Source organism: Lepidochelys kempii, chromosome 9, assembly GCF_965140265.1.
Source record: "Lepidochelys kempii isolate rLepKem1 chromosome 9, rLepKem1.hap2, whole genome shotgun sequence".
Taxonomy (NCBI): domain Eukaryota; kingdom Metazoa; phylum Chordata; order Testudines; family Cheloniidae; genus Lepidochelys; species Lepidochelys kempii.
Genome location: NC_133264.1, coordinates 75707772 through 75730519, shown reverse-complemented (window position 1 = coordinate 75730519; position 22748 = coordinate 75707772). Strand labels below are relative to the sequence as shown.

At 39.3% G+C, this 22748-nt stretch overlaps 1 protein-coding gene across 4 annotated transcripts in view; it reads right to left on the bottom strand.

Annotated features, from left to right (window-relative positions):
- BRWD3 (bromodomain and WD repeat domain containing 3) overlaps positions 1–22748 on the bottom strand; it is an 88556-nt gene that overhangs the window by 26121 nt on the left and 39687 nt on the right. For 3 of the 4 annotated variants that reach the window (XM_073360928.1, XM_073360929.1, XM_073360931.1), the window contains 13 exons: positions 21598–21702; positions 19481–19634; positions 18836–18970; positions 18262–18390; positions 12277–12502; positions 11087–11257; positions 7920–8097; positions 7009–7102; positions 5035–5184; positions 3127–3203; positions 1765–1942; positions 418–534; positions 36–143 (listed from right to left, as the gene is read on the bottom strand). In XM_073360928.1, coding sequence (XP_073217029.1) covers positions 36–143; positions 418–534; positions 1765–1942; positions 3127–3203; positions 5035–5184; positions 7009–7102; positions 7920–8097; positions 11087–11257; positions 12277–12502; positions 18262–18390; positions 18836–18970; positions 19481–19634; positions 21598–21702 — 1822 coding nt within the window. The remainder of the gene's footprint in view (positions 1–35; positions 144–417; positions 535–1764; positions 1943–3126; positions 3204–5034; positions 5185–7008; positions 7103–7919; positions 8098–11086; positions 11258–12276; positions 12503–18261; positions 18391–18835; positions 18971–19480; positions 19635–21597; positions 21703–22748) is intronic. The other variant, XM_073360930.1, reaches the window with a different exon arrangement.

Below are 22748 nucleotides of genomic sequence, written 5' to 3'. Positions count from 1 at the left end.
AAGTTTTTTGTTTTGTTTTTTTTAAGTTGACTTACCCTGAGTTCTATTTTGTTCCATGGTTGTTTTTGCATGTTAACATTGTAAATTTTTGCCTTCCTTACTGCCCGTACATAAGCTTCATGACCTTGCCTAAAATATATAATCTTAAAGAAAAGAAAAGAGAATGTGTAGATTTCATTTTAGTCATACAGCTGATCCATGGGGTTATTTATTTATTTTTTTTTACAAAAAAAGATATCTACAAACAAGGATCATCCTAAATTCTATAGGATATTTCCATAAGGATTATTTTGTTGGAAAACACTCTTATTCTTCCTTCTGAGCAGCATGTTATTTATGTGTAGGCATCTGAAGCATCTTTATTGGCCTAGTTGAGGCCATTTCATCTGCTGTCAATGGGAACACGCACAACATTACCTCATCTCCCATTTGTGGGACAAAGGGTGAACGACGTGGTATGGTATCCAAGATCCACTGGGGTGCAAACCATTCTTCACTGGGTTCACCTTCCATCGAAAGTAATCCACTTGGTTTCTTAAACAAATTACATTACTTTTAGGGAACAAGCTGTAATTACTATTGGCAAGGCATGTGAGCAACTCATTATATAGAACAAAGCTCATTAAATATTATGAGCAAAGCAAATCGTGATATGCCAAGTCTCCAAGAAGATCAAGTGATCACCCATTATCATCAGTATAATGGCAGACTAAGGAAAGAATTAATTTCTTAAGATATATATAACAGGCCTAACAGCATGTTAAACAGCTGCTTCGACAAAAACCAAACATTCTTCAAGAGAAGCATATAATACAAAAATTAAAAATATGGAACTAACATAACTCCTTTAATGTCACAGTCCTTCCACTAACCCTTTGTAGTTCTATTTGGAACATAATTCAAAGTCAATAGGCTCACTTCAGGTGTGAATCTGACCCTTTACATTTGCCCTTTGAGATGAAGTTATACAAAAGGAAAGACGTAAGGGGTGCTAATCACTTGTTTTTTTCTTTTCCATCCTCTTCACCCCAAGATATACATAAAAGTAAAATAGACAGCTGAAAAATTTGACACCTTAAGGACTAAATCCCTCAGCTGTTCCAGAACATCCCTTGGCACAGCTGAGGTGAAACAAAAAGTGGCTCCAAGTCACCTTTGTGGCAAAGATCCTCAGGCTGGCTGGGAGTTGAACTGGCCCCTGGTGCAAGTTAAAGCATATTAATGGCTGCTCTGACTTACTTCTCATTTGTGGTGACTCCAAGTGACATCACACCAGTGGGGACTGCTGGAGCACAGTGAGTTCTGGTCCTACCTCTCCAATCCTCAAAACACTACATCCCTCCTCCTACGCATAGAGCATACTATGTTGGCTTTGCACTAGCCAGGGAAATCCTCAGACGAAAAAGGACCTTCATGTGGCCCTGGTTCTGGCCACACTTATTCAGAAAACACAAAATAACTTGGTCTGTAGTGAGTAAATATAAAGGTCTCTCTCACTAACCTACCTCTTTTATAAAAGTCTGTTCTTTTCATCATCCTAATTATAAATCACTAAAATATCAAAATTACCACTACACAACAATAGCATAACAAAGTTACATATCCAGAATCCTATTCTGTTTTATTTTAAAGTGAATTGTGACTACTGTGTTATCAGTCGTCTTTCATGCATTCTTGTTTATGAAAAAAATTAACTTGAAGACAACCATTGATGAAAGATTTATAGCCGTAAAGCCAAAAAGCCATTAAAAAAGAAAAGCTAACCTTTTTTCTAGTCTGTTTGGGTTTCCTTCGTTTCTCTTCCAATCCTTTAGCTTCCTTTAGATTTTCATCTTCAGAGCTGCTACAGATCTTCCGAGTCGCCTGTCTGGTTTGTCTCTTTGGAGGCTGGAGATTAATTCCAGCATCTGCTGTCCAGTCAGAATATTCACTTGAAGAATCACTGTAAATATTACAAAGTAAAAAGCTAAGAAACAAGATGTCAAGAAAACCATAACTCTGACTTTCACACAATACAGTCCTCGCCCTCATCCTGCAAGCTGCTCCATGTAGATGGGTTCCTGTGACTGTGAGGACAGCTAGCAGGATTAGAACTATATTCACATGAAGTCTATAGAAAGCCTAAATGGTGTATAATTTAGACATTCAGCATACTATTTCAGTTGAAAATTCATATACAAGCCAGAATTATATTTAACATTTGCATCATAGTAATGATTCCACTCATTCACAGAAGGCTGTAGGAACATATTTTATTGCCCTCGTGTTTTCACATCAATTCTTAATGGATTTATTCCTGGAATTTGTCAAAGTTTTAGTCTATATTAGTGGAGTCTTTAAATGTATACTGCTGACTTCCATAACATCACAGTAACGGACATACACTTTCTGATTTAATATGACCTTTCGTCCCTCCAAACACAGAAGGACAGTATTTTTTAAAAAATTCTAAAAATTATGCACAAAGGTATTTTGACAAATTCATTACAAAGAGCAGAACAGATCTGGCCACTTTAGCACAAAGCAGTCATTCTGTGTCAATGCTATTACTTCACTACTCAAATAATCAACTAACATTTGTGTTTTAGGTAACTGACTCACAAATATGAAAACGCTTCATTTTGCTGATCTACTTCATACTAGCTCCTAATCTTGCGCAGAGAACACAAAAAAACTGTATAGCGGATAAGAAAAAAAGAAGAAAGTCTTCAGACTAAAAAACATTTGGAAGTATAGGTCTTTCACACTGCTTTAACAAAAGGTAAGTGGTTTTATAAACACTTTTATAATTACTTGGTCAATTTCACTATTATACTTCCTAATTAAAGAGACAAATATTCTGTCCAGAGTGATGGAGCCTGTAAACTTCAATGGTGAGCAGTGCAGAGCACAAACATCTACTAAACAAGGTGAGAGTCTCCTCTTTACCTTAATCTCTCACAGAAGTAACAGATTTACTTATTTTATAGTGAAATATTTACTTATTTTATGGTGAAATAAGTCCTAGATACTTATTTCCATATTGTAGTCATGGCTCCAGAAATACCAACCGTCACGGTACGGCTTTCTAAGACTACATAAATCACAAGACAAAGAAGAAATATTTAGGAGGATAGGAAAAGCTACCTGGAACTGCTTTCACTTTGCCATACAGCCACAGCGTCGTCTACAGAGGCATCACTTGTGCCAACTGTTTCATCTTCCTGCATTAAAAACAAAAGAATCATGTTGTTATTCCTGCTGCCACATTTTCACCAAATATTTTCTCTTTCATATTATATATGCAGTAGTATCTCAGAGTTACAAACACCAGAGTTATGAACTGACCAGTCAACCACACACCTCATTTGGAACCAGAAATATGCAATCAGGCAGCAGCAGAGACAAAGAAAATAAACACACCACAAATACAGTACTATGTTAAACAGAAACTACTAAAAAAAGAGAAAGTATAAAAAAAGATTTGACAGTAAGGAAACGGTTTCTGTGTTTGTTTAATTTAAATTAAGACGGTTAAAAGCAGCACTCTTCTTCTGCATAGTAAAGTTTCAAAGCTGTATTAAATCAATGTTCAGTTGTAAACTTTTGAAAGAACAACCCATAATGTGTTGTTCAGAGTTAAGAATGTTTCAGAGTTATGAATAACCTCCACTCCCGAAGTTCTCCTATATTTGCCTGAAAATATCACGATGCAAACACCCGGATGACACGAGTTACACAACATGCCTCTCCTCACAAACCACTGCACCTTTGATAGCATGAGCTACTAAGGCGTGGGACAACACCCGCCCTCGAGGCATTCTAGAACCAAAATTTTATATATATAAATAAATTTTATATTTATTTTATATTTATTTATATATATATATTATATATATATATAAAAAATTCCACACCCCCTATAAAAATGTCCTTTAGGTCCTTTCAACCTCAGAAAACCTGACCCAAAATCCACAGGAAAGGGAAAGGCTGGACGTGGTCAGTGCACATCTGCTGACCCCAAATATATTCAGAGAATTCCAGTTACTGGTACATGACCATCATTTCTCCCTCACAAAGTTGCCTCTGCAGAACAGGTGGAAGAAGAAAAGCCTGATTTGGGAGGGGGGGGGGGATGCACATAGTCTTTAATGGTTCTTGCTTCTACTAAAGGTTTTTGGTCTGCAAGGCAAAGAGCTCCTCCAGTGGAGAGCTGCAAAGGCAGATGCATGAGGAAGAACTTCGTATCATCAAATGTTAAAACAATAAAAAAGTACTTAAAATGTTTCTTAAAAGCTTAAAAGGTATTAATTTCTAATATCTGAAACATATATCCATTAATACACAAGTATGGCCTTAATCAATCTACTAGTAAGCTTTTTCTTCTTGTCAGAATTCTGATAACTATGGTGAGCTTTTAACTGAGCATTTAATTCACATGTATTTTAGTGTTAAGTTACAGAGCAGGAGAAAGCAGTGAATATATACAATATGTATAATGTGTCTTATTTTACATGCTCCCCTTTCCTTGCTGAGAGGAAAAATTACATTTAATCTGTGAAACTTCCAATCCTTACTCTTGCCAGTATCAACCACTAACACCAATACAGGATCTTTAAAAGTTGCTGTACAGATGTACACAAAACCAACCTACTTAGTGACATCTACAGTACATGTACAATTTGAAGTCTACTATTTGCATGAAACACCAGAATAGCAAATGTTAGAAAGCAACGTCCAGGCCAGTTAAATTAACCTAACAACATTTCAAGACTTCCTAGCAGATGATGTCCATAAAACAATCCATTTTAACTAGATTTGAATACTTTTATATTTATATTTCTGCCAATTTAGGCACTGAAATAAAATGGTACATCTCCTTCCCAGACTGATTTAATAAAATAATGGCATGAATCCTAAAAACAACTGAATCAAATCCTTCTTCATAAAGGAAGAGGAAATCCTGAGTCTTAATGATAACACCTTTTTGAGAACATCTGTCATCAAACCACACAACCAAGGAACATATTGAAACAATTACTTGAGGTGTCATACCTCGGAGGAGCTTTCAGATTCTTCCTTTGTACGTGCATTTTGACTTGCTCCCTGCTGATTGTGTTCAATGGTGGAGCGTGTTTGGTAGGCATGCTGGCGTTTACGTTGGTTTCTTCTCAAAGATCGTCCACTGCCAGGTTGATAATCACTCTTTTGTTACGGAAGAAAAAAGACAAAGATTAGATTTTTTAACAGTTAAATATATCTATATACACTACAAAAACATGCCATATTAAAAGGACTGGATGCTGTCCAACTCTCAACAGAAAACCAGAAAATCTGGAGTTCGGGCTGAAATGCCATCCCTAACTTACTCTGGCTTGGCTATATTGCTCATATTGCCCATTGTTTTAAGAAGTGATTTGACCCTGAAAAATTGGTTATGCAAAAATACCACTTTCTTGCTGAACAGCTGTTCCCTGTGGTCTTGACTACAAAAAAGAAATGTACTATTCTAAGGACTGTGTGATTCCTCTAGCACACTTGTAAAATACATGTATAAAAATGCCACAAATCAAACTGTGAGATTAGACTTGCTTTCAACAAGTCTCTAAATACTGTTTCAGTCAACACCATTTCAGTACTTGTGTGGATGTAGCTTGCTAGCATAAAAGCACAAAAGGTTCACATAACCTTCCCACTACTGTTCAAGAAGAGAAAGCCTGCCCTCTATTACACCTGTCTAGTTCCAAAGAAAAACATAGGATTGGACATATGATTTTATTGATTACTCAGCAGCAGCAACAAAGCCAGCTTGATTTTCAGATCTCCGGTTGAGTTTTCAGAACTGGCACTTGGAAAAAGAACCTCATCTCTTTTACTTGTAACAAACATGAACAATGTGTGTTTTTTAACAAAGTAAAAGGTCTCCATCACTGAAAGCCCTTTTGGGCAGGAACAGTCTTTTTATTCTGTATTTGTACAGCGACTAGCACAGTGAACTTCTAGGCACTATGCTAATCCAAATAATAAATAATAATAATAATAATAATGGAGAGGAGGAAGACGAAGACTGAAGTTCCCTGAAAAGGGATCTTATCAGTTGCAATACTTACATACAATGGGTGAAATCCAGGCCCACTGAAACCAATGGGAGTTTTTTCAATGACTTCAGTGGGGACAGGATTTCATGCAATACAGACGTATTAAAAATGGTGTTTTGTATTTTAATTAATGGCACTTTTTAAAAAGCCCTTACAGCAGCGTGTGTGAATCAGTCTTTGAACGATATCAGTATCATCTGGTGGGTGTACAAAACAGATCTTTGATGTGGTATCTTAAACTGACTGTGTAATATGAACTGATAGAATAGTGCTGTTGCAATTTAGGGGCCTCTGTGCCCGAACACAGGGACTTCACATAGACCCCGGGGTTCATGACAGCAGTTGCAGAATAGAGAGACGTTATATGAACCCTTTTTAAAAAATGAGTAAAGTAGTTACACATATACAGCACTTAATTTGTCAAGCAGTCAGACATTTAAACTATTTTTCAATTTAAAATCTAACATTTGGTCCTCAAATAAAGTCTGTGCATAACAAAAAATGTATTGCATTCCTGAGAGTCCGAAAATATGTTAGGCCCTCATCCTGCAAAAAGAACCATGCGGGAACAGAGCTCCACTAAAGAATAGAAGGCTCCATGTGGATGCAGCATTTGCCCATATATTGCAAGTTGTAGGATCAAGATCTTGGTACCAACATTTTTTTAAATTTAAGATGAACCTTTACTCACTTAAAGGTACTTCACTGTTTCTCTCCCCCACCCCCGACAATGGTTTACACCTAACAGCAAATTGTTCTGCAGCACAGAATAACTTCAAAATGGAGCTACATATAGGAAAATTAGAAAGATTAAGTAGCAAGGATATTAAAACATCTAGAAAAATTTCTGTTGGACTTTTTTTTTTTTTGCACAATGCTTAAAATGGTCTCCATTCTTATTTTCCCTTTTCTTCTAATGAAAACTACTCACCCTTTGCAAGGTGTGGGATGGTTTTCTCCTCTTTTCAACTGTGTAAAGATTAACTTCCATATCACCTTTGGCAGCTCGGCATTCTTCCTGAACCCTAAAAACATATGGCAGACATTCATCTTATTCACTAAATCATTAAACAGACTGACAATCTAGTTACTAAATGTGTTTAAAACAGTATTTGCTTCCTTGCTACCAGCTAAGTTGGCATAAGTCCTGCTAGCAACCAGAGATTGTTTTATGTTTGTTTTTAAACAAAGCAAAAAACTCTTTTGATATCATTAGTCATTTCCCTATAAGAGGGGAGCTTGCTGGACGTTTGATAATAGCTCAAGAAATATTTCACTGAGCATGATGATCTATTAAAATTTTAAAAAGCTGCACTAGGAAAAAAAACCTTTCAAGAAAGAGAACAGTCAAAATAAAACTGGCCCCAAAAAGGTAAGAACAGAATATCTGAACCAGCAAAGGAGGAGTTAAATAACCATAAAGGTAAGAAATTACCATTCTCCAAATTCCCAAGCAGAATATAACCCTAATTATTAACTCTAAGTCTGAAGAAAATACAGTACTGAAAAATCAATTTCTTTTAAAAAAAAATTGTAAATAATCTCTCTTATTTTTGAAAGAGGTATCACTGAAACACTACATGACTTATTCTTCCTCCCCCAAGCATGCTTTGGAACATTATACATGCACACCCAGGAAACAATAGACTCCCAAAAGTTATAATATGATCTTTAGTAGTATACGCAGTTCATAATGTTTGTACAATTGATTTCATATGGACAGCACATATTGGATTCATAAAGAAATACAAACATATTAACTCAATATATTTTAGTATTCTTGTACTGCAAAGGAATGGAGATGATTCCAACAGAAATTCAGTATCAATGGCTTCATCTTACCTGCTAACCCCTGGATGCAGCTCATTCACCACTACTCTTCTGCTCCAGGCCATGAGATCTCTTTCTGTGGCCATCTGACTGCGAGGAGCATTGAGATGCATTTGCCGGACCCCCTCAATCTGACCGCTACGTCTGAGACCAACATTTGGTGGGGAGTCCAAACCTGGACTTCTAAGAGCTAAAATACAAAAATGAAGATCTCTTTCCCTTTCATTTCCACAACTATTTTAATAAAAATTTATGCATAAAAATTTAGACCTAGACAGAGAGTTTCTTCTCAGCCCTCTGCAAGTGGCGGAGCATAATTGCGCTGCTTCAGGGGAGGGCAGTTTTATCACAGTTACTGATCAACTGAAAATCAGTTACTAACATGAGGTGAGGGGTTTTGACACTTTCGATGAATACCTAGGAATACCTACTTCTATATGTTGCTGGACTGTTACCAACCACTTTGCACACTCATAAAAAAAAGTGATCAGTCTATGCTGTGACTTCCTATGGTACCTGGAGTTTTCGAGGAGATTTCTCAACAAAGTAATGACTAGGCCAACATAAGATGCGTAAGTAAAGTTTTAATAAGTACGAGGGGCCAAAGTCCCATTGATTTTCAACAGGACTTTTACTTAGGAGCTTTTGAAAATGTCATGCTACAAAAGCAGATGAGATTACTGTAGGCTCCAACACATTCACTTGCACTGTTTCTGTAACCTACCCTGTTGTGCCTTTTTTGGGTTCAAAAAAGAACTAGATAAATTCATGGACAATAGTTCCATCAATGGCTATTAGCCAGGATGGGCAGGCATGGTGTCCCTAGCCTCTGTTTGCCAGAAGCTGGGAATGGGCGACCGGGAATGGAGCACTTGATGATTACCTGTTCTGTTAATCCCCTCTGAAGCACCTGGCATTGGCCACTGTCGAAAGACAGAATACCGGGCTATATGGACTTTTGGTCTGACCCAGTATGGCCATTCTTATATTCTTAGACACAACTCTGTCCCTGAGCTGCTCTCAAGGCAGCACAGCTACATACTGTCCTTTACCCAGAGCCAGACGAAGTCTGAATCTTTCCTTTAGTCAGTCAAGTGGGGATAAAAAGATCCTGGGCAATACTAGTACCACAGCTATTCCTGTCTTTGGTTTACGTGGCCATTTAGAATTGAAATTATCTAATTTCCATATGCACAAATATGGTGCACATGCAAAGTAGACTCATAATTATGCAAAGCTGTATGAAAATCTGGTTCTTAAAGTGTCAATTAGGCTTAAATGTAAACACCTCACTGATGTGAATACAGGCAGTTCATGTGTCCCACAGCTAGTGTTTAAAGTAGGCTGCAAACTCTGGAAGACAATGGGGCATCAGTTTACACTCCGTTCATGTTTGGAAGGTTATCTTAACCATATGGTCTAGACTTTTTTTTTTTTTTTTTTTAAATGAAAGCTTGCACTGTGCAAAATTTAAAAATCGGTCACAAGGGACAGATAAGAACCTCAAGCAGGCTGGACTGAGCTGGGTGTTTGGAACCACTGTATTAGATCAAAATGAAATTAGGTGTTCTGTTGGTAATCCTTTCCTAGCATACTGCTCCCATGGATCTGTATCAGTAGCAGGTAGTTTAAACATAAGCAAGTCACTCACTCATTTAAAACCTAAAACCAGATTACTAGCAAATATACAGTAAACTTTTTAAGAGCTTTGGATACTATGAATAAACTGATTTATGACTAGCTGACTCACAGCACAAGTCCACAGCATCTGTTACAACAGACAGTAAGCTGCTTTGTGATCAGCTGGTCAGATCTGATTGGGTTTGATTGTAGCTTTTAATCATGGTCTCTAACAGAACAATGGGACAGGAGAACAAATTCAAGCTTTAAAATGAAACAGTGGGACAAAGCAGATATGTTTAATTTATGAACACTGATGCATATAGGCAGCAGCAAGAGAGCATTAGCCTTTCGCAGCACTGTACTCTAATAACTTCGTCTACTTACTAATTATACGCTGTTATGGTGACATTAAGATAGGAAAAGTTAGAAAGGATCATCCCTGCAGCGAATAAATGATAATAAGGTAAGATAGTAAAAGTTTATTTTTAGAAAAAGTTTGTAAGAGAATTATGGTCTAATTGTCTTAAGCAATCAGGCACTGCCCAGCTAGAACATCAAGTGCTCTCAGTTGCACCTCACACTCAATTCTTCTACTAAGTCATCACCTGCCCTCCAAAGACCTCCAGATGAGTTACTAATGCTTAAATCAGCGATTCTCAAACTGGGTCTCATGTTAATGGGGTCACCTGGGCTGGCGTTATCCTTGCTGGGGCCCAACGCCAAAGCCAAGGGTTTCAGGCCAGGGCAGTGGGGCTTGGGCTTTGGCCCTCCCGCCTGGGGTCATGTAGTAATTTTTGTTGTCAGAAGGGGCATCACGGTGCAATTAAGTTTGAAAACCCCTGGCTTACACGAATGGGGAAAGACAGGGAAAGAAAGCACATACAAGACATAATCATGATAGAACTGGGAGAATAATTGATATTTTGGTTCAAGTCAGCAAACTGAAAAATCAGAGAAAATATTTTGTAAAGGTTAGGCATTTGTCAAAAAACCAGAAAAGTCCATTTTCAGGGGGAGAGGAGGAACAGATTGTGAGGAACTGTGTGTGGTGTCCCTTGATAACCTTTAGCCAGTAGTTAATGCACTTGTCTAGGATTGGGAGACTCACGTTTGAATCCCCAGTCTGAAGCAGGGATCTGAATTCATGTCTCTCCCCTTCCTTGTAACAATCCTAACCACCAAGCTATAGGCTATTCTGCTCTGAATCTCTCTGGTTGAAGCTGTTCCACTTTGCATAAATATTCACTCAGCCAGAGAGAGAATGTCTCCATAGCCTGGTGATTAAGGCACTCATCTGTGAGGTAGGAGATGTGGATTCAATCAATTCTCTGAATCAGACAGAGAGAAGATCTGAATCTGGATGGACACAGGCAAACATACATGCTTTTCAGAAGTTGGCCCTGAAAAGCATTTCCCCAGCTGAAACTACTGGGTCAAATCTGCAAAAACATTGGCATTCTCAGTGCAGCCAGTCCAGGCACCTGGTCACAGTAGTTCAGAGTGCTTTCCTAGCAATCTGACTAAATGACTAATCAAGACATGGGGGGAATACTTACCACCATTAATAGAGTGCGATCTACTGTATGGAGGGTTTGGGATAGCTTCTCCTTCATTCATTCGCCTCAGATCTTGTTCTCTCTGCAGCTCCCTAATCATTCCATCCAGAATACTCTCATCCTGGTCATTGGTTTGCTGCCCAATCACCTGTTCAATCACTTCACCGTCACCTTAGTGAGAGCAAAGCACCAGTTTTACTAACAACCCAAACACACTCAAACTCCGCACCAAGTGCTTTCCTGCCTTCAATTCACATACATTATATAATTTTCCATTTTATTTGTATCGAGCCAAGTTGACTCTTCTATTGTAAGATACATTGCTTGCCAACTATTTCAACAAGGTGGTAGACTACAACAAAGATTTCCATGAGATACCTAGCTCCTCCTCTGAATACTTTCCCATTAAGTTCAGTTCTAGTGGTTTCTCATTCCACTCATGCTACAGATTTTAAAAACTATTTTATCATTCATATGGATTGCAGCAAGAGCCAAAGACTACCAGTTTGTATGAAAGCATATACTCATAAAAGAACCAAGAGAAGTCTTCTTGCTATCTGGTTTTTATACCTCGTTATTCTGCTACCCAAATTTCTCTTGCCATATAGGGAACTACCTATCTATGCAGAGTCCAAAAAGATTCTCCCCACCAGTTGCAAGTATTAAGCTGAAAGCCACATCTAGCAGTAGAGAAAACAAATACTGTACTAATGTTTCATTTGGTGTTAACGGTCAGATTTTTTACAGAGATCCTCCTATAGCAAAGTTTATATTACAAAGAACAAAAAATTGATTCCAAAACCAAAACCCCTCTTCCTTTTCAAAGATTACTTTACTTTATAACTACTGTATTAACAAAATACAGGGCTCTATTCTGCCAGTCTTGTATACAGCTCCACTGAAATTAATGGATTTGCTGACTATACAGAATAAGGCTCACTACTGTTTGAGTGCTACAGATTCTCTGCAATAACCCAAATCCTGTCTCTGGTTTTAAGACAGGCCAATCAGTAAACTTCCATTGCTTCATTCATGTTGTAATTCATCCCTCACATATTAACACTGGACTGAAGATCACAGTCTAGCTGAAGAAGAGTGATAATAGATCATTCCCTCTGGTGTTGCCCTAGTTAATTAGCATTCATATACTTTTCAGTAAGCTTGTTAAACAAGAACTTTAGATAACATACCATTAGCCACATATCCCAGTTGAGGAATAAGTTGTTCATCCTTACAATTTTCCCGTCCTGGTACAAGACGCTGGTATCTTGTGGGATGTGGATTTCCATCCACATCCACCAGGAATGGGGGAGGCATGAGATGTGGAGCCTGTTGGGTCTGTTCATCCAGCACATAGTTATTAGCATCACGGATCAGTGGCCGATAATCCGTATGGAAGAACATCTGATCTGGAATCTATATGAAGGACAATTTAATAATAGGTGAGCGTTCACTAACAGCAGTCTGCTTTGGAATGGTTTCTGCACCCACAGAACACAACTCCTATGCAGGGGATCTGCAGAGCCAAATACATGATGAAGAACACAAGGCTTGAAAATTCTGATGCCATGCATCAAACTTCACCAGCAGGATATGCCAAGCAAGGCAGAAAGAGAATAGGAGAAAGTGCCTTGTACTCCTTTCTAATGATTCTCCTTGGACAGCTTAAAGAATGACATTGCTGGATTCTGGAAGTAAGTGTGCAGTCCTCCGCTCGCCATAATGAAAAACAGATGGAGAAATAAAAAAAAATTAACCATGTAAGTAGATAGGGAAGAGAGTGAGAATGGAGGTAGTCAGGTGCCAACAAGGCGCTCAGAAGACCAAGTTTTACATTTCCTGTAAACTAAACATAATTCTATTATAGGCTAAAAAAACCACCCCAAAGCCAAAACCACTACTGGTCCCACCACTACTCATATCCCAGAAGGTATCTGAAAAGGCCTCATTTCATTTTTATTATGGCAGAGCAGCAGTTCTGCTCTATTTAAGGTTCAGAGTCACTGTTTGAAAGGCGACTATTTTAAGTGCACTAAAATCCACATGCTGACTCAGAATGTCTTGAAATCCACTTGCTGTGGACCCTCATGAGTGTGGGGTCCAAATTCAGACTCATGTGTGCAAAGGGTTCCTGAGATACAGCCCCCCAAAAATGGTGTTTACAAAAATCACTTGGTGGTTCTAACTCTTTTTGCTCACATATGGGTCTCAAACTATAGCTCTGATCCTCCCCAAACTGGTATCACCCTTAGGAATTTATCTAGTGCTTCGACCCACTGCCTCTTTGAAGAAGCACATTTCAAAAGCTATTAAGGATAAAGTTTAAAACTCCAGGTCAGCATGAGTGAAACTGACATGTCAAAGAGAACAAAATGCAGCCAGACCAAGGCACTGGTGAAGCCAGGGGGCTTGCAGACAGTTATTACAGATGCTGGGAGGAGACATGCTGTGGTCACGGAACCTGAGCTACACTCATGTACTGCAAGGGCAAACCCTACCCTTGACAGCTTCCAAGTTCCTTGCTCTCAGCCTGCATTCTGCAAAGGCTCCTTTTGGAAGTTTGGCACTGAGACCAACATGTCTAGTTTACAGAGCTCTAAAATCCACAAGGAGACACTGATTCTACTGTAGAAGCATTGTCAAGGAAATTAGTGTTAATTAAACACAGGAAAGATGAAAGACTCTAATAAGCAGTTAGGATAATGCACTCATGTCTGAACCTTCTGAACAATGGCACAAAGTGGGATCAAAGAAAAGTTGCTCATAACATTTTCTGATTCTTATAACTATTTTGGTGCAGAGCTAAGGAATACAGGGGGGATCAGAGCCAAATGGGGGAATACAGGGCTGTGTTAGAGCAGTGCACAAGGTGTGGGGAATGGGAGGTGGTGTGGGGAATGCCCCTTTGCCAACCTTCATCCTTTCGTGCTGTGCTCTTCCACACCTACTGAGGAGCCAGCACACTTTGATAACAACCCTTATTAGCATAAGGGAACATCCTAACACTATGTTTTTGAAAATCAGGTTCAGTGGTTAGAGCTTTGACTAAGAACTAGGGTTCCAAAAAAGTAGTTTTTCTACGATCCCTCAAGGAATAAAAGGATCATCCTCAATAGGACCTTTCCTTTCTGAGAGCTCAGAGCAATAAGGACATACTTCGGAGGAAGGGAACTGGAGCCATCTGTGCCCTCCCTCCCCAGCTCCCTGTGACTGCTCAACTAGGTGAAAGGAGGGGGCTCCAAGGCTAACCAATAAGGGGGAAGGAATCCAGAACTCACCACCTTCCAGATGCTGCCTCCAGCAGTGGAAGGGGCTCCTCCTGTCCCTTCCTGCCTCCAACTTGCATGTCACTCCTCGCAGCCATGCCCACATCCCTCCCCACAGCCTTTCCTAGCTTACCAGGACCATGGACTGAGCGGCAAGGCAGAGGGAGGAGCAGGTGGATATGTGGAGAGGCCTTGGAGGAGCAGGTGCGGGGGGTGGTCAGAGATGGGTATGATGAAGAGAATGTTAGAGGAGTTGGAGCAGCGTAAGAGCAGCAGAGAGGAATCTGAGCAGTGATGGAAAATATGGGGGTGCTGGACTCGTGTAGGGAAGAGTGGGGTGCAAAGGAAGGCGTGTCAGCGGTCTGAGCAGTGGGGGATGTTGAGGGCTTCAGCTCTGTGCCACCAAAATCCCCCACATACATGCCCCCATATTTGTCCCCTTACTTCAAAAAAGTCCCCAATGACTTCATGCTAGTCCCTGAACTTGCCTGCATCCTCTCCCCAGCTCTTCGGTCTCTGGGTCCCATGCCAAAATCTGCCTCATCACAGGGATGGACTGAGGAGGGAGAACAGGGTTGTGCTGGACAAGCAGAGAGGCCAGAGACAAGGTTATGATGGGGGAGCGAAGGGACTAACATGAAGCCAATGCATTCTGCGGTCAGAGTAATCATTGCCAAGAAGCCAGAGGCAATGGAAGGGGAGTGCTGGGCTGTGGCACATGGGGAAGCAGAAAAATTATTTTTAGAAAACCAAGAACATTAAATGTCCAAGAATTTCGTTCCCTCAGAGTTAAGGTTATGCAGTGGTGCTTCATGCCCTTCCAGGATGGAGAGAATGGCTACACTGAAACTTCCGAAAATCAGGACATACAGAGTTAAGATACATGCTCAATTCACAATGCAAGCTTAACTCTGCCCACTTTGAATGGCTGTCCAATGTGCTGATAGCTAAGGATATGATTTAGTCATGGATATTCTTAGTATAAATCATGGACAGGTCACAGACAAACAAAAATTCACTGCCGGTTACCTGTCCATGACTTACATTATAAATACCCTTGACTAAATGGGGGGGGGGGGGGGAGAGAGAGAGACCGGTGACATCACCACTTCCACCAGCTTCATCCCAGACATCACCTGGGATGTGAGAACAGATGCGTGCACACTCACTCTCCGTGGAAGAGCACGTCCTTCTCCTTCCCTTTCCTGTCCCTTTCCTTTTGCCTTCGGAGTCTACCAAGACTGTATATTTTGCAACACACCTGTAAGCCTGTGACCAGAAAGACAGCTAACTGTAATTCCCTAAACACCTGATGCTGGTACAAGTTTGCCAGGTCTCAGATTGGCTGATATCACGTACTGTGCTTATGTTTCTTCAGCAGTGAGGTTACAAGTGAGTCTCAACACTAGAGACAGAAGCATTTTCTAATTTTTGCTGTTCTTCTCCCCCCTGCCTTGTGTGAGCTTTTCTTGTTTTGTCTTCTAGGAAATGGGATTAGATTTTAAGAATAAAAACAATAATGAGACCTCCAACCCATCTCAACTAAAAATTCTCTTTTCCCCAATAGGACAGTTATCACCATCTTTAATATCATCTAAAAAACTGTCATGCTTTGTGTGTATAAAAAGATCTTCTACACTTCCACAGTATGCATCCGATGAAGGGAGCTGTAGCTCACAAAAGCTTATGCTCAAATAAATTGGTTAGTCTCTAAGGTGCCACAAGTACTCCTTTTCTTTTTGCGAATACAGACTAACACGGCTGTTACTCTGAAACCTGTCAAGACAAGGGAATTTCCCTCTTAAAACTCTCTCTACAGCTAAAGAGAAAAAGATCATTAAAATGAAAGCCTTACCTAATACTTAGGGCCCTTCCAAATTCACGGCCATGAAAAACGCATCACAGACTGTGAAATCTGGTCTCCCCCTGGTCTTTTGTGTGCTTTTACACTATACTATACAATACAGATTTCACAGGGGAGACCAGCGTTTCTCAAATTGGGGTCCTAACCCAAAAGGGAGTTGCAGGGGTGTCAAGGTTATATAGGGGGGTCACAGTCAGTGTTCTCTCTAGTTTTTCCAGCCCATGTGCAGAATGATTTTTGTTCTGTGCACCAATAAGGAGGTGATGTGTGACACATCACCTTCATATTGGTGCACATAACAAAATTTATGGGGTGGGGCCGACAGGTTCAGAGTGTGGGATGGGCCTCAGGGCTGGGGCAGAGAGTTAGGGTGCAGGGGGTGAGGGCTCCGGCTGGGAGCATGGGCTCTGGGGTGGGGGCGGGGATGAGCGGTTTGGGGTGCAGGAGGATGCTCCAGGGCTACGGTGGGGAGAGATTACCCCCCCTCCCCCGCTCTCTCTCCCCACAGCAGCCCCTGGGCTGGGCGGGGGGAGAGGCACATCTCCCCACCACGGCAGCTCCAGGCCTGGGGCCGCAGGATAGGTGCCCCTCCCACAGCAGGTCAGGCAGGAGCTGGGTTTGAGCCAGGGGAGGGGAGTCCTGGCCACTGCAGTTCTGGGCCACTCCAACTGGATTTGGGGCAGGGTAGGGATGCCCCGGCCACCCTGGGCTGCAGCAGAATTGTGGGCTGGGGAGGGACACTCATGTTGGACAGCTTCATGGCCACATTAATACCTTTGTCTCTTGGGGTCCATTTATTCCATATAAATTAATACAAAACCACCGTAGGACGAAGTCTAACATCTTCTCTTTGCTTAGGCTAAACTCGAGTTTAGGCTGGGTTTAGCAAAGAGGAGTTACCTACACCTGACCTATACTCAAACACTGAGCCTAACGCCACACAGTCCACCCCAGACTACTTTAGCCTTGCCCTGAGGATTACATCTGAGACATTGCCTTCAGGTATCCCTCACTAAGCTGTGGAGACCAAAAATCACATATGCCACCAAATGGCAGACAATCCCCCTGGCAAGAAGAGTCCTGTGCACTGCTATGGACACAAACTACAGAACTCAGCAATGAAATCAGGCATACTTGATTTCTCAAGGTACACGTGAACCTTTCCTCCTACCACAGGGAGAGCTTTTCCAACCTGCTCCAATTGATCCCTGTTCCATTCAATACAGGTACATAAAATAGTGAATGCAGCTGAAGTGCATGCAGATAAATGCCGCAATACCTACTTGGAACACAGCACAAACAATGGTACATTCTTGTAGTCGTTTTTCATGTCTACTTATGGGGCCACCCTACTGAACCATTCCCAGTAGCAACTACCAGCTCCAGAGGGCAGAATTAAGATTAAATTTCAGGAGTGCCTGTACTTTACACCTCTGTATTTCCTAATTTTCAGAGGTCTAAGAAAAGAAATCTGGAGCATTTACTATATATGAGTTAATCTCATCACTTTCTTTGATACAGAAAGGGGCAGCACTGAACAATAATTATATAGTTAATTTTCTGTTCAGTTTGCCCTTGGAAGAAAGGATTTTATTGGATCTCACGGAACATAACACCAACTGACCTCCTATGTTGGCAAAAAGAACTTGTGTAAAATTTGAAAGAATAGCAGTGACACATTTTGATCAAATAAAACCCTTCTCTCTTCCTTAAGATGCCTACAGACCTTCCTTGGTGTTTTTATTGCTTTTTCACAAAGTGACACTTTTCCTTGCCACATTAAGTTAACATGTAGTGCAGGCTTGCATATATTTTCTTTTTCAAGTCACATTCTCTCCAGGTTTGCCAAACATCCTCTATTCCCACTACCAAAAGATTTACTGTGGGATATTTAAACATATGCAGCTTTTGCTTTAGATAACCAGTGACTGCCACGTAATTCAAGCACCATTTAGAGCTCATCTTGAGAGAAATACCATAAACAACACTTCCCAAACAAAACCAGCCCAAAAAGCAGAAAAAAGTCTAAGATTCAGTCAACCCACCTTTTCATAATATTTATTGCATCCAAAACCAAATAATAGCAGATGCCCATGTGAGTCTGTGCAGGCAAAATGCTGTCCATCTGGTGAGAATTTGCAATCAAAAACAGCACCATGGCCTTGGCCTTCAATCTGTAACGTACAAACACAGCATACCCATTTTAAATCATTTATTTTCTACACTAGCTTCAATATGATGATTTAACCTGCCCTACTTCAGATTCTTCAAATATCATTATATAACTGCATACACATTCTGTTTATAGGTCCCAGTTTAATGTAAGATCCATCTCACACCAATGAAATGGAATTTCACTAATTCCCCCTCCCCATTTAGCTATTTTTTTAACATTTACAATTCTCAGTTAAGTTTTAAATTAGTGTCCCATCTTTCCTAAACCTTAATGCCAACACCCTTAAGCTCCATTGTGAAAAAGTTGGTCAAAAACATTCCACTGATTTTCAGAGATGTAAACATGATCGTTTACCAAATGGCTTGGTATTATTCTTAAAATAATTCTTCCTTCCTAAAGCCTAGTTTCATACAAGTGTGAAAATATTCCCTGACAATTCTTACCATGTTAAAGTAATTGCGAATTTTTGTTCCTTTGTCAAGGTCCCAAACGAAAATGTTCCCATCATGACCTGCAGAAAGCATGATCCTTTGGTCAAATGGATGTGCTTCTAAAACAAAAACTTCATCATCATGGCCCTGTGATGAAAGCAAAGTAGGAAAGGAAAGTAATGTTTCTGTATAACAGCTCAATGCGCAACTAAATATTTATTTTGAGGTAGTGATATGTAATGTTATCAGATTAGAACTGTATCACTCTTCAGTCACTGTTCTAAGGACTTTTAGCTCCGTTTAATATCTTCCATGATCTCATAGCCCAGATTCCTAGCTGGGAAAAGGTGAGGTGGAGGCCAACAAAGAGGACTGCTGCAGCTCCCTGATTTTGGAACTACTTTAATACAAGCTGGCTATGGCCCTAAGAGGCCCTTATGAGAGCCAGCAATTGCTGGAGAGCAACAGCACCATGATAATTTACTCTTTCCCCATAACACACACCCCTTAAACCAGGACTCAGGAGAAGCATACAGCTGACCTACTTCAGGAGTAAGGCATTACTTAGTGCATGGAAGGATGGCAGACTTCAGCCCTTAATCTTGTTCTAGTCGCAGAAGTACAGAATTTTGTAATACACACTGGAATTTTACTCACAGATAAACTATGAAGAAGCTGTCCCGTGGTCGAGTTCCATACTTTCAAAAGGAAGTTGTTGACCGCAGTGATGACAGTGGAATCGTATCGATCCCAAGCCACCATAGTAACCTTCAGTTTAGTTACTTTGTCCTCCCCAGATACCAAGTTGTTACTGTGGAAATTCATAATTGAAAAGTACATCATACCTCAGTAACTATACAGCAAAACCTCTCAGTAGCAATTCAATTGGAAATTAGTAGGAGATTGGCTGTCACCACTATACTGTATACTATTGGGTATAACAGGATAGTGAAATTTGATTGAATCTGAAAATAAATAATGGTTCATGCAATTCAAGAATATATTTTGTTGTGGTGGAAGCAGGATACAGGAAATATTAAATACATTTGACATTAACCTTAATCCTTCACTTCTCTATGTGAGTAACCCAGCTCTATTATTAAACATTTACATTGCAGCAGCACTTACAGGCTGCGACCAGGTTCAGCTCCATTGTGTTAGGTACTGTACAAACATATAATGAATGACAGACCTTGCCCCAAGGAAGGAGGTAGGAAGAATTTCTCTCTCTTTAGTCCTAAAATAAATTTTTGTTTTGAAACTGTGGAAATTTGTGAGATGCATGCACATCCAAGCAATTTATAAACACTTGGAATTCATAATCATATTTACAAAACTATGGAAAATTTGGTTTATATTGAAAGATTTTCCACTCTCTTTGAAAAACAGTAGTTTCAGCTCCTGTTCTATGTAACAGATCATTCTTTTGCCTAGAAAATTAATAATTTTCCCTTTTTTCCAGTAGGCACTTTTTCTTTTCTTTTCTTTTTTTTTTTTAAACATCCACCACTGTTATGTGCTATAGTAAAATCCATCACAAGTACCTACTGGTTAAATAAATCTAAATTACAGTTAGATGGCCACCTTAGAGATGTTTAGTGCTACACATGTAACTTTTGAGAGAGACACATATTTTCTGCAACAGCACAGGGAAATGAACGGAATTGTCCAGCAGGTCTTTCCCATCTCTATTTTCTATGCCTGTGTTTGTTCTAATACTGGGCCACTTACTGAAGTCATTTGAACAACATGCCAAAACAAACAAACAAACAAAAAAAAACACACAGAAAACAAAACAAAACAAAAAAACACCCTAAAAAATTAAAAACCCAACCAGCATATCAAATCTTACATCATGTTGCATCTCCAACAGGAAAAAAAATAATGTTAAGAAACACTATGAAAACATTCAGATAAAAGTCTTATAACCATATTCGAAGAAGCAAAAAAGAAATCCCAAAATATATTTTAAAAGGGACATAATATGGAAAAAAATAAAAGAACAAAGTTCAGACCTTTTCAGCATTTTTCTGCTCACTGCCATTTGTTTTCAACTAGATAAGATTATTTCCAGAATGACCTCACACCCTTTTACCGAAAACATTAATTCACTAGCATTCTAACTGTAATTGCAGAAAATCTTCACTGTACATTAATGACGGGGTGATCCATGGAAAATTACTGAATTCATATGATTCAACACCGAAATGAATCACAACATGTACTTTGTTTATATTTATCAATTCTTAGTTTAGTTTTAATTTTTATTATAATACTTCATAGTATATAATAAATATAATATGGCATCTTTTGTAAAAAATAAAGAAATCCTTGGAATTTAAGGCCACACTACAGCAACTACAATTGAATCTTCACTGATAGGTGGGAGAGACCACACTTTTTTTGTGCATATTATAAAATGTGGAGCTCAAACTGCACACAAGTGAGGTTCCACTACAGCTTCTTTCCACGAGAGAGACTATTCAACATTCTAGTTTCTTATGTAAAATAGGAAGAATGTGCCATCCATGGGAGTGATGAAACTGCTGAGTAGATATGTTAACATAGATTAATTTCAAGGTTAATTAAAATGTTCAAAAGAACTGTGTCATTTAATGGACAAGGACACAGCACTTTTAATACACACCAAACTACATACATTGAGATTAATTCAGAATATAAGAGAATACATTTTTCAAATTAGTTGCTGGAAAGGTTTTGTTCTTACACATAGATGATGGCACAGTATAAATTAGTGTTTTGTTTTCTTTTACCCTGTCATTTTAGTAGCCATATCCAGGACTATACTCTTCCATTCCTGCTGCTGGTATTGCCATATTCTTGCTGTTCCATCTCTGCTCCCACTGACAAATCTTAAACTGTAGACAAATGTGGAAAAAATAAGTCATGTAATTTGTCAGCATCAAAGCCAGAGAATATTTAATCTTTCTTTCTATTTTGTTTGCACATCTCTGTTCCAGAGTGTAATGAGAAAACAATGAGTTTATATTTTTTCTATTAGATATTGTACACAAGATTAATTACAGTTACAGCGAGCAGATGGACTTGGAGTGAAATCAATGTTGTATTTCATATAAGCTGCACTCTCTCTTTTTAATGACATCAGCAAATCTCTTGAAACAGTTTGAAACGGCAGCAGAAAAGAAAATATACGGCCAGGTTCTACTATAAATTACACTGTATTAACGTTTGTACAGATTATCCCCAAATCTGCAAATTAATCATCCTGTTTGTGAAGATGAATGTATATAGCTTTATTTTTCAAACTATGTTAGGTTAAAAAGTTAAATATTTAATAAAAATCACACTCACCTACATAAGAGTGTCATGGCCAGGAATGGAACAATATTTAGGGCTTTTTTAATCATAGAGGAATTCCCCAAGTATTGTACATTTAATTCAAGGGTGCCCAGCAACATTTTTTACTCTTAAAAAAAAAAAAAATCACCTGAAGCTTTCAATGTAAAAACCCAAGCCTGCACAATTCTACTCTAATAAGTGATGGTTTCTTTTTTTTTTAAATTTCATTCTTACTGTAATGGAAAAAGAGGGGGGGGGGAACCCTATAAATACACTTATGCTAGGTTCTTGCTTTATTTTGACTTTATTTTCTTTCAAGGACTTATTTCATTATTCCTGTAATCTAAACAGGGGGTTGTGGATTTTATATTAAAAGCATCAATATAACAGGCTGAGTGGGGAATTTTCAAGTGTCTGAGTGACTTAGGACTTTCAATGTGACTTGTACGCCTACATCACTTAGGCCAGATCTGCATTAGGAGCACTTTGCTAATATAACTATAGCAGCTCACTACACAGGCAAAGCACTTCTACCGTCTACACAGCTTATACTGGCAAAAAGAGCACACTATAAACTACAGGAGGAGCTTTTTGCTGACACAGC